Below are 12,108 nucleotides of genomic sequence, written 5' to 3'. Positions count from 1 at the left end.
CACACATACACACAAGCTTGAGGAGGGAGGCGAGACCAGACGTGCTCATACTGTCAAACCACTTCATTGCTGGCCCTGGCACCTAATTATGCAATAAAAGTGTCTCGGTTTGGCAGGGGGGAGGGCACAACATAGCCCAAAATAAAAATCAGCCTGCCTAAAAAGTAGGAGATTCACCTGGTGTAAAATATCCCCCGTCTCCCTGGGGAGGAGAGCTGTGCTACAGGCCCAACACAACTCTATTCTGTTCTCTGTTTCCAGCACATATCACAAGAGGCAGGCCAGCAGACAGTGAGTCAGACCTAGATTCATATAAACACTGTGGTGGAGTAAATCTGCAGGTGCTGCAGGGAAACAGCCACAGGGAAGGGGGGCTGGGGGGGGGGGGGGGGGGGGGGAGGTGGGTACAACAGAGACAGAGAAGGAGAGAGAGGAAAGTGAGAAAGATGGTAAGAGACTGAAGAGAAGAAAGTGATAAGAAAAAGGACGGAGAGTGAGAGGTAAAGTGTGGAGGAGAGAGGGGGAGACTGAGTGAGTACCATGCGAGGCCTGCTGTCAGAAAGATGTGTGTGTGCATTTGGAAGAGTTGCAAGTCGCATCCAGAGACCTGTTAGGAAAGATGAGTGTCAAAGCCCAGCCCTGCCGCTGCATTAGACACTTAATTAACCTCCTTATACGCTAAGCCAAAGGCTTGGATGTGTGGACAGTGTGTGTATTTTTACTGTAATGTTTATGAGCTGATCAATACATTAGCAAGTATATGTAGGTAGCTACAGTGTGCAGAATTTCTGATGCTCCCCTGCCTTTATTTTTTTATATCTATAAATTAAAAATGGATTTGGCTGTAAAATCCTACTGAATTCCTCTTATCAGTGTATCCCATCTTGTTTACCTGGAGTGCAATGAGCATCAACTGTATGTTTCCTCGTCTCTTTGTGTTTTTTTTCCTTTTCACCTCAGCACCATCCCTCGATCCCTCATCCAATTTCATCCACCCGGAAACGCTCTCATTTACCCTCCCCTCCCGTCCTCATCACCCTTCCCTTATTTTCTCCATGTCTTCATTCCTCCCTCTCCTCCTGACCCCTCAACTCCAGTTTTCCCCTCTTCCCATCCCATCTTTCTCCTCCTTGACTCTCACCATTTTACCATCCTCTCCACTCATCCATCTCTCTCCCTCCCTGCATTTCTCTTTCTCCCCCGCTTTACTCTCTATGCCCTTGGCTGCCAGCCGTAAGCTGCTGCTGGTAATTATCAATCTGCAGTCCACAAAACACACGAGAAGCAAATGTGCACATTCCCGAGCACATGACAAGCTTGACACATACACATGAGCACTTCTGCACACGCTCTCAAACCAGCACTCCCGGATACACACACACACACAGACACACACACAGTCCTTCACGGCTACAGAGCCTCAAAGTTACGGAGCTAGGCCCCGAGAGAAAAGAGGCAGCTATCACACGACTGCACAAACAGGAACACAGTACCCAATCCTTTATGTAGGAGTTTGTTTGCAGTACACAAATCAATGTACACAAACTAACATACCCTAACGCACACAACTACAAGCAAACACAAACAAAATGGGCACACGCACAAACACACAAACTCTGTGAATGAATGAATAAACAAAAACGCACAGCCCTGTATACGCGCACACACACAAGAGAGTGGCGTGCGTCATCTTCAAAGGGAGGTTTGAAAGAACACACCGCCACTCCGCCCCGGCCTATCCCTCCTACTCCCGCCCGCCCCCGACTCCCAATATATGTTCAAAGGCCATCCATTAACCTTTCACTCACACAGTCCTCTCTGTGATCTACTGCTCTCAGCCAAGGGCTTTGAAGAGCACAGCAACCCCCAGCACCAGGGATTGAACGAAGGAGGTAACAAACAAGAGAAAGACAGAAAGAGGCAAAAGGAGCGAAAGGAAGGGAATGACAATGACAAGGGATGTGTACTGTTAACAGATAACAGATACAGGGTAAGGGAAGGAAAACAGAGGAGGGGCAGTGATGCTCTAGGAGGGAGGTTACTAGAGTAATGGGAAGAGGAAGAAGGTGGAAGAAAGAACATGGTGGGAATGGTGGAAAAGGGAGAAGAGCATGAAAATGGAAGTGGTAGAGGGAACAGAGAGAAGGGCCAAAAGAGAGATAGAGGGACTGCAGAAAGGGGGGCTTTGGGGGAAAGACATCACGACGCAGAGGGAGGGAGTAAAAGCTGAGGTGTTAGGGGAGAGAAAGCAAAAAGACTGGAAAATCAGAGGCATGTGTTAGGTGTGAAAGAAGTGAGAGGCACGGACTGTTGCTAAAAAGATGGGGAGGCAACAAAAGCTTCAAAACACACACAAGAGGCCAAGAGAGAGAAACAGGAGAAAAACTGGCTTTACAGCAGTTCTTTATTGCAAATCCAGATGATATGCAGCAATAATCACAAGCCGCTAGATTAGCAATTAGTGTCAGTAAAGCCTGTGGATTTCATCTTTTTGGCAGAGAAAAACATAGTAAAACAAATTCAAAGGTCATTTTCAGACAAAATGAGACCATTTACTTGTTTCTATAAACACATACAAAACCAGTCAGCTCCGATGGCCACGGTCTATAAAACACAAAGTAATTAAAACTTGAAAATGAAACTTGTCTGTATATTTCCAAATGTAAGTCCACCATATGTCATCTGTTTGTCTGTGATTCTGCAACTAATAGTAATATTAAAGAAAGCTGTGCTGTTTGTAGCAACACATTGTTGTACTGATGTATTCAGTGAAAAAAAACACAACTCTGCTCTTGAGGATACTTCCCATGTGATTTCAAGCAGCATATGAAGTACTTAGCACAAACGAAAGTCAGCAAACACATCACAGAAATGTAAAATATACGTAACTAATTATGGTCAAAGAGCTTAAGGCACCATGTAGGATTAATGACAAATAATAATTCAGCACATCTTTAAAAGCAGCAGATGAAGCAGGTAGGAGCAATGAGGAGAAAGTGTGAGCCTGACAGGTTATGAGGTTCACCTCACTGACTTGCTTGAATGTAATTTGTTGTTCTTGTGTCACCTGATTCAGATCAGCTAATGCCATGCACAAATCCAGTGCTCTGTCCGAAGTATGCTCAGTTTTTCAGGCTTGTCTGATAGCTGCAAAAATGTAGACCTATGTAGAGCTAAAATACAAATTAAAATAATACAATATGCTGTTCAGCATATTATACAACAACAAGAAGCCAAGTGCACATAGCAAGGTTAGCGGCACTACTGCTTTATTGCCTCCTCAAGAAATATTATTGCTACAAGCCTGTCAGAGAATCAATTCTTATGAATTAGTGAGTAGGTCGCAGTTCTGAAATGATCATTTTAATATTATAGTATTGAGGGACTGAAAGTCTACTCTCTCCCTCTCTCTGCAAAAAATTCAATATTGGATGTGGTTTCAGGTCAAGTATTTTTTAGATCTTCACTTAGAATTTTAAATCTAGGGTAGTGCAACACTCAGACCCGAAGTAACTGTCAGCTCAGTCGTAAAATAGCATCTGGCTTGCAAAGGCATGGTGAATTCTTCATGCGGCCCTCCATGAAAAATAACTATCCACCCCTGCATTATAGAAAGCAAAATGCTGCATTGAGATCAGTCCCCATTCAGACATTCTGTCACCATCCAAGGACAGTCAAGAGACTAAAGTACTTTGTTGAGAAGATGTGTAAAAACAGCTAGTTCCCCATCCTTAAATAATAGCTAGGGGAAAAGGCACAGAAGAAAAAAGCCAGGGAGAGGAGGGGAAGACAGATAAAAATGTCTGTGTGTGCACTAAAGGACCAGGGGCCTTTCCACGCGACTGATCTGAGAGCAAAGGCTTAAATACAGGGGAGATGAGAACAGATTCCACCAGTCAGCTGGCACTGGCGTCCTGATATGAGTGGCATACACACACACACATACTCACACTAATGCTAACACACACACAGATCCCCATCTGGACATGTGAATGCAGTCATATAAACACAAAGGCCCAAACAGACTCTTGCATGTACACATCACTAAGCACTCATGGATTATACTGCACACGCACATTCAGTATTCTGTACGTACTTGCAAATTCACACGCATCACATGTATTACAGACTGAAAGAACTTACAAATAGCCTTATAATGGTCTGGCTGCCACGACTGGTGCACATAAATACAAACACAGATACAGTACACACACACACACACCAATGCTTGCGCTGCGCTAAATGAAAGCTCTGTGTCAGAGCATCATCACGTACGGCGCAGCTGCCTGCAATGCCTGCCACATTAAGCAAGCCTAATGGGCTTTCAGAGCAACAACAATGCGTATGGGTTGTACGTTCTCGAGCATTCTGTGGAATCAGCGGGACATTCTGTTTGTCAGGGTACGCATGTCAGTCTGTCAGGGAGCCTGCCGGAACGGGCAAGTGGAGGAGTTTTGTATATGCTGCTATGAACATGACTTTATTTTCCTAGCTTTGTAAGAGCTGGCAGTCATGAATGAAAATACTGTTTTTGTTTCACACAGCCACAGCATTTTAAAGAGAAAAGGAGAATTGAACCGTGATTTAAAAGGATAAATATTCACTGTGTGAGATGGGCAAGCGAGTGAGGTTTATAGGACAGGGAATTTAAGTATAGTAAGTATGTGCACAAAGCTCATGCTGGTTCGGAACATTTGAGTTTAAGAGCTGCTTCCAGAGGAGGATAAATGTGTGTGTGCTGTGTGTAAGGAGTAAATATTAGAATGTGCAGCCAGGAGTAGAGTGAGGTTAAAGTACGGCAGATTAGTCGGGACACCGAGGAGACACAGGGGTACACATTAGACTGTGAAGCCATGTGTGATGATCCTGCAGGTTTCCAAATGAGCTCTGATTAGCCTGAGAGTGATTTCAGCAGCTCTCGTCACATCAAAACTCTGCCCTCTTCCTTTAAATTCTACTTCCTCATTCTCTTTTCTTTGTCTCTACTGCTCCTCCGGGCACATGACAATAGAGAGAAAACATTTTGGTGAAAATTCATCTGCCAAATTTATGTGCACCATAACAGTGTGGGTGTTCATGAGCATGTGTTATTGTGCAGGTCTGTGAGCCTCATTCCATTAGAAAAAAAGATTTTCTTAATTTCATCAAACCAAATGGTGTGCCTGTGCTTTGGGGCTGAATACAGATAACAGTCAATTGATTATTAATGCATTATTAATACTCCCCAAGTGCCAGGTCACATGAATAGTCGAAGGCTCATTTTCATACAAATAAACACACCCACAAACACAAAGCAACACAGTGCCAGAGGCCAAAGGTGTTCAATAGAACAGAATGTTTGCTAAACAAATCCGGTGTTACAAGAGCAGCCAAATTAAGATGGAAAAAAAACGGCACCTACTCAAATCAGAACCACACCTGGCTAATCAGAGCTAACACAGAGGGACTGCTAAAAGCAATGCTGACACAGGCGTACACAAACACATTTTAATTTTACCCTCCCTCCCTCAGTTTCTTCAACTCCTCCTGCTTCATCACTAGCCCCTTCCTGATGCTCCTCCTCCTCCTCCTCCTCCTAGTCCTAGCTGTCCATCACCCAGCGGCTGGTTGGCACAGAGCTGACTGAGAGCATACAGCAGATGGTGTGATGCTGTCTGTGTGGCAGGCCACTAGCAGGACACCCAACAGCCCCTCCTTTTCTTCCTCAGCCCTTTGACTCCCCCTGCAATCCCTGCTACACATCTTCCAACACACACACACACACACACACACACACCCTCCAGCATCACTTCAGCCCAAGCAGGTCACCTGCTGCCGGATTTAAAACAGCTAGCACAGACACAAATACACACAAAGACAACTGAAATATATTATGGTACATGGCACATTCAAGGAGGTCACACATATGGTACCATTACATGCACGGATTCCCCCTTATACTCTTGCCACGCTCCAACTAACATCAAGATGACAAGAAATTTTATTGACATTCAGACATACACTCTCCACCTCGCTCACACTCTCTCTCTCTCTCTCTCTCTCTCTCTCTCTCTCTGTCTCTTGTAGCGACAGTCTGGTTAATCAAGTGCAGCGTTTCTAGCCTGGTCAGCAAGTCAATATACTTACAACCTTCATCACGTAGCTAACATATAAATATTACATCCTCATTTGCAATAACCTGGTCAGGCCACTTACAGGGCACAGTGAATCCTACAGGAGCTCATGTGTAACATTACAAGTCGGCTCAGCGAAGCAACGCAAAATTACACATACTGTATATATTGTATATATATGTATACACACACATAGACACACACACACAGTGAATATCTGCAGTATGAATACTGAATGCAGTCAGTTTAGCTTTCCGCAACGTAATGTGATAATATTTATTACGTACCTTGCGATGATGGAGCAATGTTGCTGAAAGCTACAGCACAGGTAAAGATGATCCAGACTGCAAGAGCCATGTTGGAGGCTGACCAGGGAGAAGGGCAAAGGGCGGGGCTAAAGCGTAGAGGTGGTAAGCAGGCACAGGTGAGTGGGGTGGCACTTCCTCAGCTTACACCCTCCCTGAGGGTGATCCTGCAGGCAGAGAGGGACAGAAATAACAGGTAAATAACTGCTTACAATTTGTATCTACATGTCCATAAAGAGAAATTTTGCAACCGTTCTGTTTTTCATTCTTTCCCCACTCAGTATGGTGTTGGAATTAGACAATGTTGAGTAATTTATTCTGTATTTATTACTGGAATATGTGATAATAACACTGCACAAAACTGAGAATCTCAGGACTGGTATATCATACTAAGGAGAAAGAAAAGAGAGGAGAGGAGAGGAGAGGAGAAGCTCCCCCTGTGGTGGTCAGGTAGAATGATCATACAAGGAGATCTGAGGCCATTTTGTGCAGAATGGCATGGCAACAGCTGTTGCCACTACCAGCTCATCACTCTACAGTGTTTGAACGCTTGATTGAATCAGACATGGTACATATGTTTTGGGGCTGTTAGTGGAGCTATACTCAACATGTGAAAAGTACATGTCTTGTGTGTGCATGTGTGTTTGTGTTTGTGTATGGGCATGCACACAAAGCAAAACAGTGAAAAGCAGTGAGTCAGACAGCAGTGCCGTAGGGCTCACACATCTCATTTGCCTAATGAAATAAATCACTATGTGGAACTTTAGCTCTGATTTTTTGACAGCAGAGCCTGTTCTGCCCCCTCCAGGGGCTGAAAGACAGAAAACAGTAGAGACGGTATTGTTAGAGCTAATACTGCTCCTGCTGAGCTTGCTGATGAAACAGACAGATTGAACTGCATCTGGCTGTATTTGTGTGTGTGTAAGTTTTTTTTTTTTCCTTTTTGGACGGGTGTGTTGAGAGGATTTCCTTTGATCTCTCTAACACTCCACCCACTTTATTTGATTGATCCTACTAACTTAGATTGTGGAAGGGCATAATATATTAGACTAAGCATTCATGCTCTCTCATACACACACAGGTTCAGCTACTGTGTTTGTGTTAGGCTGACAAACCTACAGACCTTTTCAGACCTCAGTAACTCTGGTCAGGAGCTAAAACTTTCCATTTGTAGCAGATATGTCATGATGAATCACAAAGAAATGTAAACAGACAATGTACAAGACATCTATTTTCATTTCATACAGTGGTTCAGTCTTTAAAAAAAACGTGCAATTCGATATAATTCAACATTCAAAGTTAGATCATTTTCATTTTTTCATCCCTGTATGTTTGCTCAGGAACACACACAACAACATACAGACATGGCCAAGCTCTCTTCTCCTGGCAGCTAAGATGGCAGGTCCTGAGTGACTGGGTGGCTTTACCCCCTCTTGTCATCAACACTGATTTGGCTTCCCCTCCACCTCTCCAACCCCTCCCTCTTCCTGACCTTCTCTGATATTTACCCTCCTCCCCAGTGGCAACGCCCGGCCCACAGCCACCGACCTGCCTGGGTGTCGCTGTGTGGATTTGTATGTTGGATGACGTAGAGCGCGAACAACACAGAGTGAGAGAGAAGGGAAGGGCATACAGTGAAGAGGGAGAGAGAACGAAAGCAGAACACGGAGTACAAAGCACATCCTCAGCAGCTGTTCTTTACACCAGCATTCATTTCTATCATATGTACAACACACACACCTTCTGCACTAGTGCAGCCTGTGCCTTAATTTGAGTTTGTTTGCGACCACCCTCTACGACCAGCAGCTTAGAGAAAAGGACACGCTCAGAGGGAGGGCAGGAGAGACAAAGAAAAGAGTATAAAAGCAGTAAACAAATAGCAAGAGACATGTGATGTAGTACTGTAGAAACCTTGGCTGCTCCTCTCTCTCTCACGGCCTTTACTCTCTTGCCCCCCTCTCCCCCCATCTCGTCTAGCTGTATTATTAATGTTCAAAATGTGATCCCCTCCTGTGAAGTGACAGACCTTCGTTTTTTCTCATACTTTTGTGGTTTTAATAAGAAAAATCTGTCTTTCCTCTTGTTTCTTTTGACTCTGCTTCTGTCTGCACTGTTCAACAATAGCTCTCCTGTGGCCTCAAAAGATGAGGAGGGCCAGGGAAAGAGAGCAGGAAGAGAGGGAGGGCAAGTTGGGGATTGAGGGAGGAAAGGAGAGAAAAGTGCAGGTTGGATAAATTGATTTTATTTTGTGACAGAAAGAAAGCCAGCATTACACAACACTCAAATTTAGTGTAGTAGGAAGGGAGAATAGAAGGAATGAAGGAAGGAAGGATGGATGGAAGTCAAAGAGAAAGAGAGCAAATGAAAGAGGGAATGAAAGAGAAAAAAGAGAGGAAGCATCAAGCATTCTGAGTAGCTCATAAACATAGAACAGAGGGAGCAATAGAAGGAAGAAATGAAGTAAGGGAAGGGTGGCTTTCTGTATAACAAGAATAAATAAGAGAGAGTGGGAGGGGAAACTGCTGAAAATAGCCAAGTGAGAACAGCAAAGGCATAGTAAGATAGCAAGAAGTAATGGCAAAGGAGAAAGTATTTCTTCTGCCTGAGTCTATGAGTCAGTCTGCCTCTGGGCAGAGGACGGTTAGGAGTCTTTGGAGGGTGTGAGATGGGTGTCTTCGCCCTCCATGCTCTCTCTACTTGGAGGATGTTACGTGCCCGAGGCCAGAGGCTGACCTTTTGCACTGATCACATCCACCATTATTATCATCACTGTTTCTCTTCTAATAGAGCGGAACATCATATCCCTGTGAGACCGGAGTCCACAAAATGGGAGAATGGACAGCAATTTCACTGCACTGGTGGAAAGGTGAGGAGGGTGAGTAGGACATAAAGTGTGAGGCAGGGCAAATGACAGTTAGCTGTATCAACACAAAGACAGGCATGCGGCTGTCTAAACGTATACAGCTCTGTTATCTTGTTTCGAATGCTACCCTCTGTTTCTTTTGCTATTAATTTACAGGCTGTCTTGATCCAAAGCAAATAACCTCATTATCCACTTCTATTGGATCATTACGATAATCACCATGATCATTAGGATCTGTTTGCTTTAGCAGGCACGCTCATCAAGAACAGGGTGTCACAAGTCCTTTTTTTTATACAGGGTGGGGGGTACTGTTAAAGCCTCTGTATGTCTGTCACTAGTACTATTCATGTTTACCCCATCATGCAAATCATTTCTGTGCAGAAGAAAGAGGCGTTTAGGAACATTACCCGACTAGAATCAAAAGGAGGGAGAACAAAGAGTTTACGTAGACAGTTTTTACTGCATAATTAGAAAAGCTGGTGGAACTCTCAGAGCTGCTACAGCTTCGGGCTTTCTCTCTCCTGTTTTCCCTCCACTGAGGGGAATCTGACATCAAGGTGGGGAAGACAAGTATGATAAGTGTGAGTCGACTTTGCGATTGTGAGCGTGTGTGTACATGTGTGCACGTGTGGGAGTGACTGCCCAGCCAATGGTCAGAAGGCTATAGATCCACAGCACTGATTGGACTAACACTGCAGCTTTAAAAGTGAATTTCCTACAAAAAGCTTGCCAAAGACGCTTTGCACACATCAAGTGCTCTGGCAACTGCCAACATCTTAATTAGCATTTCAGTACGTTTGAAGATGAGGTATGTTGTATGAACAAGTGAAAATCATGCAGGGCAATGGGGGGCAAAGCGGGGAGCGGGAAAACACATACACGCAGATTTTATTCGGTTGGGAAAACACTCATGATTGATTTAAAGATTTGACAGTTATAAATTATGACGGTCAGTTTCTTCATGCAAAGAGAAGTCTTTGCATCTTAAGATGAAGCACCAGCATTTCCCAAGCTATTAGGATTGATGTTTATGCCTCAGATGCTTGAACAACAAATAGTTGGTTCAGTAGCAAAGCTCCCGCTATGAAGGAAATGATTGGCTCCTTGCAACTGACACAGTCGAGCTTGCAACGCTGAATGGCAATCACATCTCACTTAGAAATCAGAAAGTGATGCAAACTGCTGCATTAAATATTTGTAATCAAGTAAAAATTCAGCTCAAATAAACCTCCAACATTCCCTTAAATTGGAATAAACTGCAAACAACTACATTATTTTATTCAGTGCTTTTGGGATTTGGTATCAGTCAGGTCTGGCACTTTATTTCAGAGGAAAGTATCACTAGACTCAGTGAAGGCTAGCCATGTAGTATTAGAGTTTGATGAGACTGCAGAGAATGACAAAAACGTATGCTTTGCCTGGGGGCCTCTAAGTAATTCTCCCTCTGACTCATAGGTGCTGAAGCTTTGTCACACTCCATACTCTTTTTGTACTCTCTTGAGTTAGGCAAGAGGGAGCAATACAAGGAAGTGTAACAATAAATGAGGATGAGATAGAATTCATTAATTACTTCTTCACCTCCATAAAACTAATCACTCGCCAAAGTGAATATAATTATCCTACTTTTCCTTTCGAAACGTAACAGACATACCATGAAATGTCATTACCATCGCCATCTGCGATTGAGCTTTGCTGAGTGGGAGGCTGTGTTTTTACTGTCAAACCTGCCTTCCAGGATGCCGAGGTATGACAGTTGAATTTAATTCAATGATTATTCAAATTAGCCAAAGTGATGATTTGGACACACTTCCATTTGCAGTGTGTGTGTGTGAAAATCGGCCATTAACAGATCGCATGGAGTAAGATTAGCCTGATTATGAGAAAGAGTTTGCTTCAACCACTGTGCTGAAAATGACATCAAGGGTACCATTATCGATGAAACTGAAAACAACAGAAAACCATGCCACTGTAGCATTTAATTTCCTAAAACTCTAAACTTCAGAAACATTAGTTTAACATAATTTTCCACAAATTGTATAATCCCACCTCTGTACACTACCTGCCAAAACAAGATCGAATCAATGTCACTGCAGAAAAAATATGATACCAGCCTGTATAAACCGCTGCCCTCCTACCCCCCGTCATTGTTATCTTCCAGTTGGGCCGATCGCTAATCTCCCTAATCCTTTTTGGTGAGGCTATCGCTAGCAAAGACAGCATAATAGCATTAGATATTATTCCTTCACAACAACCTGATTCTATTGCATTTGCATTGATGCTCAACAGCCCGCATGATCTCAGCCATAGTGAGAACTGATAGCCTACTGGAATGTTAACACTAGAACATTCATTCAGGATGGATAATGTTGTTAAGCCAGCAGTGACTACACAAGCACATTCAGGTCAGATCATCCCAACACTTCTCCATTTACTGTGGTAGGTCAGTTAAGGCCGGAGCTCTGGTGTGGTAGTATCTTGCTGGCTGCAGTAGCAGCAGGGTTGTTTATATAATGACACCATTGTGCCGGCTGTGTGCAGATGGAACATCAGAGCTCTTGTAATGGCCTGTGTATTAGGGCCAATGTGTTTGATTACTGACTCAGGGAGAGCTGGGATAGGCTGTGTAGTCAACAGGGAATAAGGCTCCCTCCAAAACAGTAACCCAGGGAAAAAAAGACCTATTTGAAGAAACAGAAGGAAAGAGGGAAGAGACAAAAAACAGGGGGAGACTTTAATGGAAGTGTGCTTTAAGGGAATGCAAATGAGACAAGGGAATCTGCAGAGCTGCAGAACACAGCGGAGGGATATCAAACAAGGCTAGTGTGGT

At 43.8% G+C, this 12,108-nt stretch overlaps 1 protein-coding gene across 1 annotated transcript in view; it reads right to left on the bottom strand.

The window, feature by feature from the left end:
* Positions 1-6,472, bottom strand: part of adgrl1a (adhesion G protein-coupled receptor L1a) — a 49,246-nt gene extending 42,774 nt beyond the window's left edge. The window contains exon 1 of the mRNA XM_041063614.1: positions 6,401-6,472. Within this exon, the coding sequence (XP_040919548.1) occupies positions 6,401-6,470 (70 nt within the window). The 5' untranslated portion in view covers positions 6,471-6,472. The remainder of the gene's footprint in view (positions 1-6,400) is intronic.
* Positions 6,473-12,108: the final 5,636 nt, after the last annotated feature.

Source organism: Toxotes jaculatrix, chromosome 18 (assembly GCF_017976425.1).
Source record: "Toxotes jaculatrix isolate fToxJac2 chromosome 18, fToxJac2.pri, whole genome shotgun sequence".
Classification (NCBI taxonomy): domain Eukaryota; kingdom Metazoa; phylum Chordata; class Actinopteri; family Toxotidae; genus Toxotes; species Toxotes jaculatrix.
The sequence above is the reverse complement of the archived record's forward strand: the minus strand, read 5'-3'. Positions and strand labels throughout refer to the sequence as shown.